At 49.4% G+C, this 19,771-nt stretch overlaps 1 protein-coding gene across 2 annotated transcripts in view; it reads left to right on the top strand.

Moving 5' to 3' along the window:
- FUBP3 (far upstream element binding protein 3) overlaps nucleotides 1–19,771 on the top strand; it is a 50,705-nt gene that overhangs the window by 27,167 nt on the left and 3,767 nt on the right. For both annotated transcript variants that reach the window (XM_081263852.1, XM_081263851.1), the window contains exons 4-16: nucleotides 994–1,043; nucleotides 1,429–1,500; nucleotides 2,699–2,756; nucleotides 4,966–5,128; nucleotides 6,184–6,282; nucleotides 7,596–7,700; nucleotides 9,199–9,301; nucleotides 10,608–10,708; nucleotides 12,510–12,651; nucleotides 16,216–16,376; nucleotides 17,129–17,202; nucleotides 17,503–17,583; nucleotides 17,771–17,847. In XM_081263852.1, coding sequence (XP_081119978.1) covers nucleotides 994–1,043; nucleotides 1,429–1,500; nucleotides 2,699–2,756; nucleotides 4,966–5,128; nucleotides 6,184–6,282; nucleotides 7,596–7,700; nucleotides 9,199–9,301; nucleotides 10,608–10,708; nucleotides 12,510–12,651; nucleotides 16,216–16,376; nucleotides 17,129–17,202; nucleotides 17,503–17,583; nucleotides 17,771–17,847 — 1,286 coding nt within the window. The remainder of the gene's footprint in view (nucleotides 1–993; nucleotides 1,044–1,428; nucleotides 1,501–2,698; nucleotides 2,757–4,965; nucleotides 5,129–6,183; nucleotides 6,283–7,595; nucleotides 7,701–9,198; nucleotides 9,302–10,607; nucleotides 10,709–12,509; nucleotides 12,652–16,215; nucleotides 16,377–17,128; nucleotides 17,203–17,502; nucleotides 17,584–17,770; nucleotides 17,848–19,771) is intronic.

The raw sequence follows: 19,771 nt of genomic DNA, 5'->3' as shown, positions 1-19,771 counted from the left end.
TGGTCCTTGCAGCCAGGCCCGAGGACAGGAGCTCCTGGAGGAGGCATTGCTGCCTCTCAGGGACGCAGCAGCAAGAGCTGTGGATGCTCTTGCATTTCTTCTAAGCACTGCGCTTGCTCAAACCCACACTTCATTCAGTCCTTTCCATGGTGGGGACAAATCCAGCTGTGTGAAAGATGTTTAGAAATGCTTGCTTTAAAAAAAAAAAAAAAAAAAAAAAACTACTTGGATTTAGCTTCTTCCCAAGGTACATGTTTAGACTTAATTGCTTTCTGGGGTGTTGGGCAAATTGGATATTGTCCATGATCCCTGTTTTGTTTGAAAGAGGCAGTGCAGGGGTGTGTGTGTGTGTGTGTGTGTGTAGGATTTTTGTTTTTTATTGTTTGTTTTGCAGTGGAGGGGGATTGGACATAATAGGTGAGATAGCATTTAACGGAAGTACTTTGCAGAGTAAGTGAGGTGATCATTCTGTTCTGGTCAACACTGATTAGGCCTCTGCTGGATACTGGTTTCATTTGGGGCATTTCACCTTAAGAAAACAGATAAATTGGAGAGAGGCAGAAAACCATAAAAAGGCAGGGAGATCAGGAATGTCAAAGTAAAGTTGAATATCGCTGGTCTAGCGAGAACACTGTAATAGAAGTCTACACATCTCCCCAGGCCCCAGAGGATCTGTAAGGAAAGACCCTGGGATTGATGCCTCAGGCTGAGGGAGGACCTGGTGAGGTATAAGTTAAGCAGCTGTATACAGAATGGAGGTGGGGGGCTCGTGGCCCAGAAGTTTCTTTCTCTGACACAAGGAGACAAAGACGCTGGTTTTGAAATAGCCATTGACCAAAGGTTCATTGATGGCTCTCTGTAGAGGCTTGTGATTCGTTGGCTAAATTGGCACAATTTATTTTAACCCTTGAAAATTGCCAGTTTGGAAAGCTGGGGAGTCTAGAGTGGCTGCAGAATTCTATATATTTTTTCCAAAATATTCTTTGTTTTTAGGGCAGTAATAACAGAAGAATTCAAAGTGCCTGATAAAATGGTTGGATTTAGTAAGTATCCATATTATCTACTTATCCTCTAATTCCTATCTTCTTTTTTTTCTTTGCATGTCACCTATAGTAGAATACTTCGCATGTATGTTCCCCACATCCCTAAAGTGCTGCAGATTTCTCTCCAGGCCAAGGGAGAGACCAGAGCTTAGGGTCATAGACACCCTTGCCCCCCACTCCAGCTACAATACCCTGTATCTGTCTGCTGTGTTTCACATGCAGTTTCCTTTGGTGTAGTGCCCAGAGAGTTGAGATGGGCTCACAGGGACCAACTTAATTTGAAGTGAGCAGTGGGTGAAGTGTAACTGTTGAATTAATTCTGTCATTCGTGCATGGTTAAATACAGAATGAGAGGTACATTCTGACTTTGTTCAATTTGTTTCAGTTATCGGCAGGGGAGGTGAGCAGATTTCGCGGATTCAAGCAGAATCTGGTTGCAAAATTCAGATTGCTTCAGGTAAGGGCTTCTTTTTCGCAGATCTCTGTTTGATAGAAATAAGTATTTTGCACAGTTTTCCAGAGTTGGTACCTTTGCTTGTTGCTTAGAAGTTTGGGGGTTTTGGTAAGTATATGTGGTTGCTGTCTCCTTGCACCTCTGGAGTTGGACTCCCACATAAGCACCAAAGCAAAAGCCAGTCCAGAGATAAGACTTCGGTCTGGCTTCTGGGGTGGACCCTCCACAGCTCTGTGGCCAGGCATGGCTCCTTCCTAGCACCTGCCAACTATGTTTTCTGCACCAGAATATTACGCCAGACACAGTGGGGACTGCATCCTGGCCCCCCAGTGAGCTATCCTTCCCATTGTGGAATGAGGACACCTGTGGTTTTGGTTGAATTAGCCTGTTTCATACACATTTCAGGACCTTTCCTGGCAGGGTCGGTTTTTGACCACACAATATGGAGAGAGATGGATTGAAGAACAGTTTTTATTTTTTATCATCTCATATGAGTTTGAACTCTTTCCATTGGGGAGGAAGGGGTCTAGAGGACATTCAACTAGAAGAAAGTCCTAATGTTAAAGAGGTGTCTTTACTGTATCTTGAAAGCATTAACTGCTGGTGGCTATTTCTCTTTCAAGTTTTTGAGGAAGGATTTTAAGAAGTACTTTTTTAGGAACAAACTGAAGCATCACATGAGCAGCTGGAAAGAAAGATTTTCCTCTCTTGTCAAATGGCCCAGAACCAGCTCCACATAGCTGTTACTGATCTCTTTGGATATTCATGCAATAACTGGTAGTAGTCATGGGTGCTTATCGTTAAGTTCCTTAGCAGCGTGTCTCAGAGCTGTTTGCGATTGTGTGACCGTTAAACTGCTCTACAGGTGGAGAAACTGAGGAATGGCATGCCACAGTGACTGGAGGAACGACTAGCTTGTGGGCGGGTCAGAGCGAAGCTGAGGCTGGTGGCTAATTCTCATCTGCATACCTCTGTGTCCTGCCACCTCCCTGTGGGACTTGTTTCCACTTTGAGAACCTAGGGTGGAGCTGCCAGCTTTGTGTTCCATCCCCATGCAGAGGAGACTGTCCTTTTGGGGAGACTGGGCTTCTGTGGAGCTGGTGTAGGACCCAGCACCAGAAAGACAGTCTGCACACAGAGGCAAAGGCACACAGTCGCTGATGCCCACCAACACACCTCATCTTCTTGGTTCTTCTTATAGAGAGTTCTGGGATTCCAGAGAGGCCCTGTGTACTTACCGGAACCCCAGAAAGTATTGAGTAAGTTTATTTTATTTACTTTTCCTTTCACTCTTCTTCCTCCTTCCCCAAATGGGGAGAAATGGAAGGGCAAAACGGTCCTTGAACACTGTCAGTCTGGGCTGCAGTCTGGACACACAGCATATGCTCCGACAGGACAAAGATCTGGGAGGTCGCCACACCTGGGGAGCTTTTCTATTACCAAATACACAAGGTACTGCCTCTTCCTTAACCCTGCAGGGTGCCTCACGGCCATCTCCTTCATAAGCCAGGCTTTAGGAACAGACATGCACCCCACCTGAACAAGCTAATCAACTTCTTCTCAAGAGTTAACGTCTCCTTTTCCTGGGCAGGGCTGGAAGAGAGGGCCTATCAGGCTGTGAGCTACGTAGAGCCTTAGCACCAGATCTTTTGCCTGGTCTGACCCCTCACCCTCTAATATTTGTGAACCAGTTCTTCATTCTTTGTGACTTTTGCTCTACAGAATGTTGTATAAACCAGCCAGAGGGCGTCTTGACTGTTGGGGCCCTCGCAGCTGCCCTAAGACTGGCATTGCTTTCCTCTCCTGGTTCGCACATGCTCAGAGCCTCGTACCAGATAGATGTAGGCCTCCTAAACCAGGAACCTCCTAGGGAAAGGGGATATGCTGACTCTAAGTCATCTCACTTTCCTTTTTCAATCTATTGAGTAGCACTGCATATGGGCACAGGGCGCTAAGATTATGTCTGGCTCAATAGGTAGAATTGTTTTATTGTTTCCATTTCTTAGGAGTCTAGATGAGTTTAAATTCTCTTTTTCTCTATAACATTGCAAGTAGTGAACCAGAATAAATGTCCCTGGCAGGTGTGCATTATAGGGCAAGCTGGATGGTTTAGCTGGAGTCAAGGCATTTTCCTTCCAGCACAGGTTAATCTAGTGCACTAGCAAGATATTAAAAAGCTGCTGTAACTGAGAAGATACGCAAAGCTGATTCTGTACACAAAATCTCAAGACTATAAAAAGCAACACCCATTTCCTACCTCTCTCTCTCCTTCCTTCTATCTCTCTAACCATTCCTGCTTTGTGTCTGCCCAAGGAGTTGAGGCAGTGGGATTTTAGCTTGGGGAGGAAGTAGTCTTGCCTTTTCCAGCCTGTTTGGTGGCTGACTCAGTCTCAGGAACAAAAAAAATAGATGGTGTTTGGCAGTTTAAAGAATGGATTCTGGCAGGCGCAGGGACTCATGCCTGTAATCCCAGCGGCTCAGAAGACTGAGGCAAGAGAATTGCAAGTTCAAAGCCAGCTTCAGCAACTGTGAGGCGCTGAGCAACTCAGTGAGACCCTGTCTCTAAATGAAATATAAAATATGGCTGGGGATGTGGTCGAATGCCCCTGAGTTCAGTCTCTGGTACTAAAAAAAAAAAAAAAAAAAAAAAAAAAAAAAAAAAAATGGGTTCTGTAAATATAGCTAGGGAAGATTCTGGTGCAGAAAAGGAAAGAAATTGGACTGACAGGTGACATTGGTAGACTGGGTTGCACTGTGGCCACATTGCAGTTTCCCTCCCCCAGGATGAATCAACCAACAGAAGGAGCATGGCTTGGGGAGCACAGGGTCCCAACTGGGATGCCCCTGAGTGCAGAGCTGTAGTGGGACGCTGCCTCCCCTCCCACCTCTTAAAACCAGACTGGTGATCCTCAGTTGTAGGTTGAAGGTCATAGAGCAGTTTTTTTAGCCAAGGAGAAGAAATCTGGAGTCTGGAAGTATGAACTATGAATACTAACCCTTGCTTTCTTTCTTCCCATCCTCCTCGTTATTCTCTCTCTCCTGCCCTGACTTAACAAATGTGTACCGAGTGCCTACTCTGTGAAAGGGTTTGATAGATTGGGGAACAGAGAGATGTACAGAGGATTAAGAGGTGGTCCTTGCCACCAAAGCAGCTGACAGTCAGTGGAAGGAGAAGCTGTCTGTGGTGACTCTAGCAGGTGCAGAGGCAAACATGCAGGGGGCTGTGTCTGGCAGTAGCCTGCTCATCACGGCTCCGTGTCAGAACAGTGGTTTTGTGGTGTGTGTTGCTTTTGAATTCCAGCCTGGTGGCACGGCGATGGCAGAGCCCTCCAGGGTGTGGGGCAGGAGCTGGAGCTGGATGGAGGGCTGCCTTGGCTCCTGGCACTTTGCCCAGTGCTGTTTCCCTTCCTGCACACTTAGAGTATTCCTTTAATGCTGGTTCTCTTGTGGTTCTTCTCCCTTCCAAAGACAAGCCAAACGACTGCTGGGGCAGATTGTGGACCGCTGTCGCAATGGACCTGGCTTTCATAACGACATAGATGGCAACAGCACAATCCAGGAGATCCTTATTCCTGCATCTAAAGTGGGTCTGGTCATCGGCAAAGGAGGGGAAACAATCAAGCAATTGCAGGTACGTGAGCCCCGAGGGACGCCAGGCCCAGCCACTGCTCTGCTCTCTCCTGCCCTCCTGAGGGCTTGTGTCTTCCTGCCCTGGGCTGCTGGTCATGACCCACTTCCCTGATAGGGCTGGCTGGGTACTCCACAGTGCCAAGGGCTCCCTGCTAGATGTGTGCTGCAGTCAGGCCTGATGCCCGGTGTTGGGCCAGGGAGCTGGAAAAGATCCTGGAACTGTGAGCAACCAGGGCTATAATCAAGCTGTGTCAGCATCACTTTTGCCATGAAATGACAGCCCCTCGGATAAAAGTGCTGTGTCTGGAGCCAGGCCCACCCTAGTACACCCCTGGTTAGTTCTGTGCTCTTCAACACGTTTGTCCCTGGAAGGCTCCGGGCCCTTGTCTATAAGGAGGGCATTTGCTGGCCTTGCTGTGGTCGTGCAGCTGAAGAGTGCCCATTCTTCTGTTCTTACCCAGGAGTCTATTACCAAGTGGGTGCCCTGAACCAGGGCTCTCTTGCTCTGGAGCCCCTTATCTGCGGATACCTGGGGCCAAACGCATTCCAGAACCCAGCATCCCCTGCAGGATGGGGGCTGCAGCTTCAGTCACATGCGTATTTTCACAGCTAAACTTATTGGTAGCCACACTAAGAGAAGGACTGGAAATATACTTGCTTAAGTTCAGTTGCCGTGTCAGTTATGAATGAATTTTCATTTAAGAGCCTCTGGGCATTTGCTGTGGCCAGTTAGGGTTAGGGATAGATGTGCTTGCCCCGTGTGCTCTCATGACCCAGGCCTTGGGTTGCAGAAGGCCATGTGGAATCTAGTGTAGGATGTGAGCACGGAGAGAGGACAGAAGAAAGTGTTGGCAAGCAGTAGTTTGCTGTGTTACACTTGGTGTTGTCCAGCATGGCCCATTGGTGCACATTCTGCGGGCCTGTTCAGAAGTCATCGCCTCATGGAAGTGGGACGTGGGCTTCTTGTGGGTGTAATCTGATCCAGTTCTGCTGCTTGTGGCAACCTGCATCCTTTCCAAGACAGTGAGGGCTGTGCTGGTGTGTGTTCCACCACAGGAGCGGACAGGTGTAAAAATGGTCATGATCCAGGATGGCCCACTGCCCACAGGAGCAGACAAGCCCCTTCGTATCACTGGAGACCCGTTCAAAGTACAGGTAGGAAAGGGACCGTGATTGGGGGTGGGAAGGCTTGGGGGGGGGGGGCTGTCACTTGGTGGTGGCCTAGAGCTTTTATTCTGCTCAAGTAATTGTAAAGCAGCAGTGCTTCCCTTTATCTAGGGTGAATGATTTTCCCCAGCAAGCTCGCCAGTGAGCCCAGGGTTATCAGTGCTACCCAGAGCTGGAGCCACTGGCTTCATGGAAAACCATTTCCACTGGCCATTTTTCAGTGCTGAGTGGCAATGTAAGTCTGGGACAGCACACACGGCCCATTTCCCTTGGTGCCCCTCAGAGGGGAAGCTCAGACCGGCACTTTCAGCCTTGCGGGCTTTGGTTCAGCTCATTTGCAGGCTTTCTTTGGCCTTTGTTTGCTTGTCCCCTGTCTCAGTCTGTGTGGCCCCTCAGCTGGGGATGAAGATGAACCCAGGTCCTCAAGCTACACGAGCACACGTGTGTTCTCATTGGGACACTCTGTCCCTGAGCTTCTGGGAAGACAGCTCTGCTTGCCAAAATCTTCAGTCCCCTGAGGGTCTCCACCCTCCTAGAAATATGAGTGGGCTGTGGTTGTAGGCTGCGGGTGTAGGCTGCGTCTGTGAAATAACAGCGTTCTTCCTGCCATTGCTGTAGGTGAGCAGCTCCAGCAGTTCCTTGGAGCCAGGCCATCCGCTGTGGTGGAACGCTTGCTTAGCATATGTGAGACACTGGGTTCGATTCTCAGCACTGCATATAATCAAATAAAAATAAACTTCTATTAACTAAAAAAAAAAAAAAATGGGGGAGCTGGGGATGTGGCTCAGTGATTAAGCAACCTGGGTTTAATCCCCAGTATCAAAAAGGGGGGTTGGACTGGACCTTGTCTTTGTGGAACTCTTGCAATCATTTTAAGATTTGATACCTGTTTCCTTATCATGTCCTATAAGTAGTGAGTGAGTGTTCCCACAGCCAAGCACCTTCTGAATCTTTTTTTTTTCTTTCTTTTTTTTTTTTTTTTTTTTTTTTTTGACACCTGGGATTGAACTCAGTCAGGGGCACTTGACTACTGAGCCACATCCCCAGCCTTATTTTGTATTTTATTTAGAGTCTCACTGAGTTGCTTAGTGCCTTGCCGTTGCGGGGGGGCTGGCTTTGAACTTGTGATCCTCTAGTCTCTGCCTCCCTATCCACAGGGATTACAGGTTTGTGCCACTGCACCCAGCCTTCTGAATCTTGAAGCCCACGTTGGTGTGTCCATCTTGAAATTTCACCTGCTTCCATCTTTTTTTTTTTAGGATTTTTTTATCCCATGATGCCTTTTGTTTGTGTTTCTGCAGCAAGCCAGAGAAATGGTATTGGAGATCATCCGAGAAAAAGACCAAGTTGACTTCCGAGGTGTGCGAGGTGACTTCGGTGCCCGTGTGGGAGGAGGCAGTCTAGAGGTATGCTTGAGTTATAGGTTAGTAGGCGGCTGGGTGTAGATGCAGTATGTGCTCACACCCCTTAGTTCCCTCACCTTTAGGTGGGTTAGCTTCCATGGCATCTTCCAAACTTTGAGAGTGCACCCCCTGCCCCAGGATTTGAGCACAGGCGGGCAGGATGGGGCGTCCAGCTGCAGTATAGGTAGTAGCGGTCATTCTCTTAACTTTGAGGTTTGGCTTTAAAGGTTAACTTGCTGCCCAGATAAAGATCAGAGTTCACGTTTTCTCTGTTGTCTGTGTTTTGATTGGGTCTAACCTGGAAGCCCGTTTTATTGATGATGTGAAGTGGGACCAAAACAGTCCTTAAAAATGGAATTTTGAGGGGCTGGGGTTGTGGCTCATTGGTAGAGCACTCGTCTAGCAAGTGCAGGGCCCTGGGTTCAATCCTCAGCACCACATAAAAATAGATAAATAAATGTATTGTGTCCAACTACAACTAAAAAAATAGATATTTTTAAAAATGAAATTTTGAAATATGGTGAACCTTGTGGGGCACCGTGGCACACCCTATAAATACCAGTGACTCAGGAAGCTGAGGCAGGAAGACCGCAAGTTGAAGGCCAACCTGGGCAATTTAGTGAGACCTTCCCCCAAAATAAAATGGTCTAGTGATGGAGCTAAGTGGTAAAGTAACCCTGGGTTCAATCTCTAGTTCAAAAAGGGGGGGTGGGGAGGTTGACCTTGCAAACAGGACAGTTAGTGCAGAGAGCCAGAACCAGAATATGCCTCCACAAATCACTGAGTGGTCAATATTATGTATATTTTGCCTCAAAAAAATAAAGGACTACTGATATATTCTGTGTGTATAATGTGTTTATACTGCATAGAATTTGGAAGATAAATTGATTAATCTTTAAGAACTTTTTTCTTGCCTTCATTTATTACTATTTTGATTAAATCTTAGACTTGTCTATTTGTTAAGAACATAGTTGTTAAACAACAATATTGTTCCCAAGAGAAGAAAAAATGGTTTTGTCATATCATTTTCCAAATTGCACTGTAATAAAAATCAAGTCATTTATTTAAAAAAAAAATGTCTGTTCTTTCAAAAAACGCCAGATATGGGCTGGGGATGTGGCTCAAGCGGTAGCGCGCTCGCCTGGCATGCGTGCAGCCCAGGTTTGATCCTCAGCACCACATACAAACAAAGATGTTGTGTCCCCTGAAAACTAAAAAATAAATATTAAAAAAATTCTCTCTCTGTCTAAAAAAAAAAAAAAAAAAACGCCAGATTTGGCCATACATGGTGGTGTACGCTTACAATCCTAGCAACTGGGGAGGCTGGGGCCAGAGGATTACAAGTTTGAGGCCAGCCTGGGCAGTTTAGAAGACTGTGCCTCGATATAAAAAATAAAAAGGGGCTGTAGCTGAGTGGTAGAGCACCCCTGGTTCAATCCCCAATACCAAGGAAAGCCAGATTTTAAAAAGCTCTGATGATGGTTTGTTTCTCTGTGACTAGGTATCTGTCCCTAGGTTTGCTGTTGGAATTGTAATAGGAAGAAATGGGGAAATGATCAAAAAGATCCAGAATGATGCTGGTGTAAGGATTCAGTTTAAACCAGGTTGGTATTGATGAGTCTCAAAAATCCTTAGTGTTCAAACAACTCGGCACAAACACAGAAGTGAAAAATTCTGCTCTAGTTGTATACAAGGTTGAAGAGCTTTTTACTGTCATGTATAACTGATTAGAGATAATACATAAAGAAAAAAAATATTTTTGAAAATAAATAAACATCTCAGGAAACAGGGCCTTGTTACTAACTCATGAGTATGTTCTCTTTCTTTTCCTTCCTCACAACATTCTGTTACCAAAATTGGCAATCCAAGTTTCTTCTTCTGGGCCTCATCTCCTCCCAAGCCACAGTGATTAGACCAAAGGTCTCCAGGCCCCCACTTTTTTGTTGTTGTTGTTTGTTTGGACTGTTAAGATGTGAGCAGATCCGCAATGTATTTCCAGCTGGTCATTTTGCTGAGTGAAGACCTTTTTTAAAAATAGACCATGTGGCCGAGTGCAGTGGCGTGCCTGTAATCCCAGCGGCTGAGGGAGACCGAGGCAGGAGGATCTTGGGTTCAAAGCCAGTCTCAGCAATGGGGAGGCGCTAAGCAACTCAATGAGACCCTGTCCCTAAGTAAAATATAAAATAGGACTAGGGATGTGGCTCAGTGGTCAAGTACCCCTGAATTCAATCCCCAGTACCAAAAAAAAAAAAAAAAAAAAATCCAAAAAAAGTAATTAATAGGATAATTCTTTACATTTTATAAATTTACTTTTGTGAGCAAAAAAAAAAAAAAATTATACATTGTCTGTATTTTCCTCATTTCTCTGAAGAGAAAAGCATCCTGGTTATCTGGCTTGAGGGAATCACTGCCTTAACTTTATTGTTTTCCTTGCCTTCCCCACCTGGCCAGGTTTGTTTTGTTTCTCTAATGACATCTTTTTAAAAAATAGCTGTATTCACATAAGAATTGAATATTGACCTGAAACACATAAAAAGATCTAATCATACGTATTTTCCTATCAACCAAATCAATCCAAAGGAATCCCTGAAGCTGGTGACAGTCTGGTTGCCTTTTTAGCTCATTGTCCTTTGATTGTGGCACGATATGGTGGCACATGCCTATAATCCAGAGACTTGGAGGCTGAGGCAGGAGGATCACAAGTTCTAGGCCACTTAGCAAGGTCCAAAGCAACTTAGTGAGATCTGGTCTCAAAATAAAAAAAAAAAAAAAGACTGGAGATGTAGCTTAGTAATGTAGCACCTGTGGGTTTGATCCTAGTCCAAAAAGAATATTGATTGTGACTTGTATTGGCCTTCGTTTCCTTGTGACTTTGTGTTTTTACTGATCCCACTTCACCTGGTCCTACAGATGATGGGATTAGTCCTGAGAGAGCTGCCCAGGTCATGGGCCCTCCAGATCGGTGTCAGCATGCTGCTCACATCATCAACGAGCTGATCCTTACGGCGCAGGTAGGTCCCCTTCCCTGGAGTTCAGAGACCTCACACACAGAAGGAGAAGGTGTGCCATGGGCAGCCACCCTCAGTCTCCTGATTGGAGACCAGTGATGTTTCTGCATCTACCTCTTTCCTGCCAGTGTATTTTTTTTTCCTTGCTAGTTTATTACCTGCTTCAACTTTTATTACTCAGAACCTAGATTTTCTTTATATAGTAAATTCCTGGCTCTTTAAACTATGTGGGGAAATACTAAGCAGTTTGCCAAATTTCCAGCAAGCAAGTACATTTAGTGTGAAACTGTATTAAGGGAAGTCTCTTGAGTTTAAAAGCACTTCAGGGTCCTCCTGAGTCCTGACAGTGTCTTCATGTGCTCAATTTCACACCTGTGTCTTGTACTGTGAGTGAACTCACGTGATAACCCTTGGCATCTCTTGAGCTTCAGAGATTCCCCTACCCCGTGTGGTGACCTGAATTTGCGAACCGCTGTAATGGTGATAGATTGGCACATTCTCTGAGTATGAGGACTGAGGGAAAGTTTGAGAATGAGTAGAGCCAAAGAAAAAAGCAACAGGTTGGAAATCATATTGCCAGCTCTGCCCCCAGCCAAGTCCTTGAAGCCCTCTGTGCCTCCTTTTCTCAGCAGTAGATTGAGGGCGTTTCACCAGGAGGTGATCCTGGAGCTACCCAGGGGTACTTGTAAGTTACAGGTGTAGAGGCCCCACTGTCCTCTGCATCAGAATATCCAGGGGAGGGCCTTGGGTTTTTAACCAGAGCCCTGGCAGTTCTTACGATTCATTGAGTTTCAAAAGCCACTGAATGTTCTCTGACATCCCTTTCTATAAATTTAAGTTTGTGGATTTAGGGTTGCAGAAACTGAGGTGTTTACAAGAGAGCCTTGTCTTCTGGATCTGGTCCACCCAGAAAGTTGGCTGTATATGTGTGCGTGTGTGAGAGTTTTAACATAAATTCCTCAGATCACCTTGTTTACTTGTCAGTTGTCTTTTCTAAAAGCAGAGTGCAGGGAGGCGCGCTCCAGTTAGCTCGACTCTGCTGGTGTGTATTCTGGGTAAATCTGTGCAGTTTAGTTGTGATTGACATGGGCAGATTTTGCCCAACAGTCTCCACTCTTGTTGAATGACTCTTGGGCTTCTTTGCCTGGGGGAACTTGTAGCTTGACCCCGTTCACCTTCCACATGAAAATCGCAGGCCCTCCAGTCCCAGGTGGGGCAGGACCTCAGCTAGACAAGACTGAGGCTTTGCATTCTGTTGGGCAGGCCGTGTGAGTGTGGCAGAGACCTCTCCGGCCCAGATGTGGGCAGCCAGGTGGGCCTGACTGACTCCCTCCACCTCTCCCTCCTGAAGCAGCCCTGAGCACTCACTGTTGAGCATATTTTTGCTCTTTCCTGGGAGCAGGAAAACGAATGTTTCTTAAATCCTTTTATCCCTTTGGCTGAGTGGAGCAAGGGTTTCCACCTAGAAGGCAGTCATGGAATTGTACCTTGTAGCAGCCTGGTGGTGTGGGGGGGCGTCAGGAGTCATTCGGATGAGGAGTTTATGCCTGGCAGCCTATTTCAGTTGGGTGTCTCTCTGCCATTTATGTAACTACACGTTTATCTGCACGTCTTCCTCGAGTATACCTGTGATTGGTGGTGATTCTGGTTGAAAGTGGGCTTCACATCTGAAGTCTGGAAAGGTGCTAGGTTCTAATTTGTGGCATTGATTACATCCTGTCACTTAACCTCCTTCCCAGAGAAGGCGGAGAGTGGTGTTGTGGTGGTGGCAGAAATCATCACTATGTCCTTGTTTTCTTCCCAGGAGAGGGATGGCTTCGGAGGTCTGGCAGTAGCAAGAGGAAGGGGCAGGGGCCGTGGCGACTGGAGCATGGGAACCCCTGGTGGCATCCAGGAGATAACATATACCGTGCCAGCAGATAAGTGTGGCCTCGTCATAGGCAAAGGTAAGAAGCAGCCTCAGCGGTTTCCATCCCATTTCCACCACTGCTGTCCTGGAGGGGTGGGAAGTCACACAGGCCTGTAGGGCCACAGTGGGAGCCACTTGCTACATCCAGCCCAGTGGCCAGGTCTGTGGCCTCAGCTGCCTTCGGTCAGAACTCTGCTTTTCAGGGGTCTTCTCCAGGGCCCCCAATTTGGTCTGTCATGGTGGGGCAGAGCAGACTGTGAGCAACAGGAGACCACAGGAGCCACTGCTGTTGGAGCAGCGCAGGCTCTGGGTAGGGAGGGCCTTGCGGTGGGCTTCCCACCAAGGAAGGCCGGAATAGGTCAGCTTCCACCCTTGGCCAGTGCCACTTCCAGACTTGTACACCGCCATTTTCCCAGTCCGTCCAGTTTGGGTATTTGGTCTTCATTAACATAGTAAGATGATGGCTCCTGTTCTTTGAACGGCACATTTACTAGGAGAAACAGTCACCCTTTGGAGGGAAATGAAAACTGCTTTGTTAGTAGTTTCAGTCAGCTCAGGGAGTGTTGGGAGGAGCCTGGTCGGTGGCCATCACAGCTCCTTCCTGTTGTTGAGTGAGAGGCAGCAGGCGGATTCTAGGCCAGCCACGTTGGTTCCTCTCAGCTCATCCCATGCCTGAGCCCTTCTCCCCCGGCAGTGCTGGGGTGACCTCCTAGGAGCAGAAAGCCAAGCGTCCATGCTGGCAGGGACTTGTTTGGTGTTGGGCTTTGTGTTTACCTTCGCTGTTCATCCAGCAAGCATGGCAGGGTGCGGGGGTAGGCAACCTTCTCCCCAGAGTTCCTCAGTTCTTTGATCACTAGAGTTGCTCATGTTGAAGGAAATGAGACTTGGGATTGTCTCTACCAGTAGACCTGAGGCGCCGCCAGCGTGTCCTCAGGGCTGGGGAGAGTTGCTTCTTGGCCCCTGGGACCTGGCGCTTGTCCCTGCTTCTGGACAGTGTGATGTTTTATGCTCTTTCAGAATGTTTGTGTTCTGTTTCCACATCATCTTTGAGATTACTGGCCACTCAGGGGCAGTAGGAACAATGCGGGTTTGTTTTGATTTCCTGGCACATGCTACTAGCTGCCGAGTGCTGCTCAGACTGCTGCAGTGAGCCACACGCGGCTGCTTGGTGCCTCTAGGTGGAGGATCAGAGTTAAGTGTCTCAGCCTTTTGAAAACCATTTTGTCAGTGAGATTTTCACTTGACTGTGTCTCTGGTGGAGCCTCGGAGCCTCACTGCCTTCTCTCCTCCCAGTGAGCCCTTGGTGCCTCCAGAACAGCCTTTTGTGCATGTTCTCCAGCTGAGTGCTTCCTGGAAGACAAGGACGGCACCGCCAGGTCCCCGTGCTCAGATACCTTGCTCGGCAAGTCCAGCAAGTTGTGTTGGGCCCGGGGAAGGTCATCTTGTTCACATCCCTGTGGCAGGGTGATGCCTTTCCTTCTGTTGGAAAAGAGGTGTGGGTGAGGAAAAAGGAGAGGTCGTGCAGGCAGCCAGGCCTGCTCTCCTGGTTCTGGCCCTTGGACAGACACAGAGCCTCCCGGGGCCCCTGCTGGATTTCCATGATAAACAGCAACATTGACAGATAGCGTGGCCAGCCCTGCTCTTGTCAGCCAGGCCTTTTAGCAGGTTTGATTAATTGCTTTACAATTTCACGTCCAGCCGGGGGCCAGTGGTGGGTCCTTCTGCCCCCCATCAGGTGGAAGAATGGAGCAGGCTGCTGAATGAGTCGATAGACAGCCACCATGTGCCAAGCTAGTGACCTCATTTTGAAGGAAGATGAACTTAAATGAACTCCTTCCTGCCTGCTCAGCCTGCGGGCGCCGCCTCACCTTATTAGCATGCTCCCGAGCTCCAGGCAGGGAGTCTGGGGCTGCTGGTCCGCACTGAGGCCAAGCAAGGGCTGGGGTTTGCCTCTGGGGCCTGGAGATCCTCATTCTCAGAGGTTTGTCCTGTAGTCCGGTTGCCCGCAGACCAGGTGACACCCCTTCAAATTCTGGGGATGCCTGTTGAAATGGCCGGTTTTTTTCCTCTGCTCTTCATTGCTCCCCAGAACACTGTTGCCTAGAGTGAAGCTGCTCTTTTTTCCTGGGGCAAGGACAGCAGACTCATGACAGCTGAGTAAAGAGCTCAAGAGCATACCTGTCTGGAGGGAGAGCAGAGCTTTCAGTGCTGGCCTGGGGTGTTCCCAAGTCACATAGGGAACACCCAGGCCAGGCGGGAAACAGACACTTCTCTGAACCTCTCACAGTACTTTATAGTTAAGAAGGTACGAACACAAGGCTGTTTGGTTGATTTTTTTTTTTTAATTTGCTTTCAAGTTTAAAAAGGCCCTAAACTAAGCCAGCGTGCTACCCATGTGGGCGCTGGCTGAGGCTTTGCCCCGTGTCTCTGCCCGAGCGCTGCAGAAGCCTGCCATACTGCCTCTAGGAGGGACGTGTCTTAGCGTGCTGTCGTCCTCTCAGAGTGAACCAAGGCCAGCCTGTCACTGCTCTGTCCCCTCTGCCAGCCCTGTCTGCTTGCTGGGCATCTGCAGGTTGTGGGGTCTGTCAGTGAAGTGACACACTCACTTTCAGTTGGTTTTGACTGTGGAGGGCACACTGGCCCTCTGCCTTTGCTTTTTTTTTTTTATTATTATTATCATTATTTATTTATTTATTTATTTATGTAGTTTTAGATGGACAGTATGCCTTTATTTTATTTGTTTACTGTTAGGTGGTGCTGAGGATCGAACCCAGTGCCTCACATGTGCTGGGCACGCGCTCTGCCTTTGCTTTCGAGCATTTGGGGCATCCTGCTCCCTGTACCAGATTTTCAGCATTTATGTTTTTCTAATTTCACCAAACTGAGTGTGCTAACTTTTCCTTGGTCTGGCTTTGCCTGCCCACCCCCCATCCCAGCTGAGATCTGTAAGTGCTGAGATTTAAGTAGAAGAATCGGCCATTGTTCTGCTGGTGGAGCTTTTGTCACGCAAATTTCATTAAGAGACTGGAACTCCAGGTTTTTCAGAGTCCCACTAGATTTTTATTAGCCCGACTCCACCCAGATCCCTGTGGCTCCCCCTCCTTTGGACTGCATCTCCGTCTAGACAACAACACCCCCCCACACACACACACACACACACACACCTGCAGCAGGGACCAGAGAAGGGACTAGATAGGATTTTGAAGGCCCAAGTGGACTCCAGGCGTTATTGGGCATGTAGCCGGCCTGTGGAGGGAGGGGAAGCGATGCATCAGCCCACACCCAGGCTGAAGGCCCCATTGTGTAGGGCAGGGCCATCAGGTCACTAGTCTTGCCCCAAGAAGCATCCTGTGCTTTCCCTGGGCAGATGGCCATGGCTGGGTTGAAGAGCCACAGCTGCCTCCGTTGAACTCTGGGCATGCACATCTGTGGGCCTCAGGCTCCAGCCTGGCTCTGAGGGAAATCTCTATGCAAAGGGGACAGCCCTGGATTTTGGTTAGAGCCACTTTTCAGTGAGTGGAAAACTTCTCCCTTTGTGGACAAGTGCCCTTTCAGCCTCTCCTGAGCAGAGGCCCTCACCTTCTCTGTCTCCTGCCTGCAGGGGGCGAGAACATCAAAAGCATCAACCAGCAGTCAGGAGCCCACGTGGAGCTTCAGCGCAATCCCCCTCCCAACACCGACCCCAGCCTGCGAATATTTACCATCAGGGGTGTTCCTCAGCAGATCGAGGTGGCCAGACATCTCATAGATGAGAAAGTTGGTGTACGTACACGGTCCCTTCCCCACCTGGCTTAATACTAGCTGGATTTTTCTCTTGGATGTCCAAGGTACCTGCATCCCCCAGAACCTCGTTCTTGGGTGCCTTCCCATCCTCACATCCAGGGGGGCGCCCCTCCTATTTGGCTGAAGGGAAGGTCGGAGGCCCAGGGAATGACAGGGCCAGAACCGCAAGCAATGAAGGAAGCCTCTGGCAGGACACGCCAAGGCTGCAGCAGCTCAGTCCCCAGAGCATGTCCCCTGCAGGCTTAGATGAGTAGCCGGGCAGCAGCCTTCCCCCAGCACTGTCCCTGGGCTCCCGTGGACATGCCCTGGCCGCCAGCCCTGCAGGCAGCTTTCATTGACTCTGGCTTTAGTTTCAGGCACCTCAAAGCAGATAAAGAAAGGGAGTGTTGATGGAGGACAGATGGGCCACTGCTCACCTCAATGGGGACGTAGAATGGCAGAAAGAGCCCTGGGCCAGCCTAAATTGACGGGAGAGTCAAGCAGGTTGGTCCTTCCCCAGGGTGACATGCCAGGGCAATCATGGTGGTGCCAGGATTGGCTGCGTGGTGGTGCTGTCACTCAAGGGCAGTGCCATTTCTGCAGCTCAGTCTGCTGTGGGAAGGAAGGCTAGTGCGAGTGCAGACTGTCTCCCTCATTTGACTTGTCTCCCCAGAAGGGGCTTTGCCTCGGGTGACCTGGGTGGAGGGCTAGGTGCCCCCAGCAGGAGTGAGAGCTCCTCTGTGCCCACACAGGGTACCAGCCTTGGAGCCCCCGGAGCCTTTGGACAGAGCCCCTTCAACCAGCCGCCTGCTGCCCCACATCAAAAGTGAGTATTCTGCCTCTGTTGTACCAGAGGACATCGTCACTCCTGAGATCGTCCCAGCTGCTTCTCCAGAGTGCTGCTGGAGCTCTGGGTGTGGGCAGAACCATCTGTCTTCATCCCACCTGTGGTCCTTCAGACCTGTCTGTAGCTCCCTGACCTGTGGTAGACAGGCTGGAGCACCTCAGAGATGGGCACCTCCCAGTCCTCCGCAGTCCGGGAAGCACAGCTCCAGGGCAGGGGGGGATTGCAGAGCCTTCATCACAGGGGTTCAACTGGTTCTGCTTGCTCGTCCTCTTTTTACAGCACCTTTCCTCCAAGGGGCTCAGGGTGCTTCCCCAACATCGCTGCTAAAGTGAACGGAAACCCCCACAGTACCCCTGTGAGGTAGGTGACCCACTTGCCCCACCTGGGGGTGGACGGGGCTAGAGTTGTCACTGGGCCACTGCCAGCAGGCTTGGGGGCAGGGAGGGGCTGTGCTTGGTTAGGGGTGAGCTAAGCAGAAAAGAGGTAGATGTTGGGGGGTGGGGGGTGTGATCCATACTGTCATGAGTGACTCTTCTGTTGTCCACAGTGGCCCTCCAGCCTTTCTGACCCAGGGCTGGGGCAGCACCTACCAGGCATGGCAGCAGCCCACACAGCAGGTCCCAAGTAAGTGACTTGGGAGGTGGTGGTGTGCGCTCCCACTTGCTGGCCAGGTTGGCCAAGGACTGATGGACCTAAGAGACTCTTGTTATACTTTTGGCCAACAAGCCCAGGACGCAACTCTCCACAAATGTTGGGGAACATTGCAGGCCCTGTACCAAGAAGCACATATGCTTGGTGGGGGCTTCCACAGAAACAGCACCAACCTCTAGCTGAGGCAGGGACATAGGGCTGGCTCCCCATGGAGTGGGTCGGGGCAGAATTGTCACTTATTCTCCACAGATAGGTGGGCTGTGGGTGCAGTTTAACTTTAACCTGAGCCTCCTCTGCTGCTCCTCTCTCTCTGTACTCCCTGGGGATCCTCCTCCTGGCCCAAAGCTCCACCTTGCCACACCCTGCTCTCCCAAGCAGTCCCCTGCTTCTTGGTGACCCTTCCTACTCTTTGGCCTCATGGGGACATTCTCCCTCTCTTCTTAGGAAGGCATTCTTTCTGTTTCCTGAGCTTTTCAGAAAGCAAGCAAATATGGAATTAGGTCTGCTGAGTGACACCTCCCTGGGAAAACTGGGTGTCAAGAGAAAGTGCCCATGAGGGGCTGGGGTTGTGGCTCAGTGGTTGAGTGCTTGCCTTGCATGTGTAAGGCATTGAGTTTGATTCTTAGCACCACATATAAATAAATAGATAGATAGATAAACAAATAAATAATATTGTGTCCATCTACAACTAAAAAAAATTTAAAAAGAGAGAGAGAAAGTGCCCGTGTGGACAGAGTCCCTCCCAATTCTGGACCCCTCACCAATTCCAGGAGTCAGCCTAGGGTTTACTGCTGGGCTGGTCCCTCTTGCTCAGCCTGCACAAAACAGAGTCCCTTACCTTGGCCAGTAGAATTCAGGCTTCTACCTACCTGAAGTTCCCGTCTTTCTGGAAAGCCTTGTTCAGGCTGCAGTTGCTCCTCATAACAGATCAGGCTGCAGGATGGCCTGTCAACCTTGCTCAAGGGACATGGCCCCTTTTCCCTGGAGCAGAGCCTAGAGGCCCATACTCTGTCATCAGAAATACCCTCCCCTGGGTGGGGGGAGGCTCTACTTCAGGCATCCATAAAGTGATGGGTCGAGGTAGATTTCTTAAGTATTTGCAAGCTCCGGGGCTGTATGGCTGGATTGTTTCCCCCTTCTCCCACCTGTATTTTATTACTGTTTCAGACTTCAGCAGGAACTTCACTGTGAATTTTGCTGGCCACCTGGCAGAAAAGGTGTCCTCACAGTACAGGGTCATTGCATGATGCTCTGGTCTGCAGAGTGATGGGGTTGCATTCACATTGGCCCCATTGTGCCCAGACAGAAGACCTGGGAGAAGCCTCAGACATGGCACACTGAGCCCTGAGAGGGCAGCTCTCCTCCCCTGGGAAGCTGCCCTGGGTTTGTGGCTCCGCAGAGGCCGTGAGGCAGCAGGCCAGGAGAGAGATGAGCAGAAGGGATACCAGGAGAGCAAGCCTCTGTGCTATGTTAGCAGCAGAGACACTCAGTGTGGGTTCAGTGTGTCCTCTTCCCCATGTTCAGTCTCCCAAGCCTGCTGGCAGGGGAGCCAGCCTTCTGCACGGGGGATGATCAGGAGCGCGTCCTCCTGCCGCCTGCATACCAGCTCTGACAGAAGAAAAGGTGTTGAAGGGGCTCTGTGTGCCCGCCCAGGCGGACACTCGAGCAGCCTGGCCTCACCAGAAAGCAGCTCCCGCTTCACGCTGTGGTCAGGGGTTTTAGCCACTTCATAGACCCCTGGGCTGGGTGCTGCTGCTTTGTCCTCTGTCACTGAGTCTCTCTGTTGCTGGCATAGCAAAGAGGAAACACCAAGGACAACATAGAACCGCCTCCACATGTCCTCTGTCCCTCTCTTCCCACCCAAGAAAGGCTGAGGCAGATCACAGTCCTGTGGCCC

Source organism: Spermophilus citellus (assembly GCF_964194105.1).
Source record: "Spermophilus citellus genome assembly, chromosome: 2".
In the NCBI taxonomy this organism is placed as follows: Eukaryota; Metazoa; Chordata; class Mammalia; order Rodentia; family Sciuridae; genus Spermophilus; species Spermophilus citellus.
This window is presented reverse-complemented; position numbering and strand designations above follow the sequence as displayed.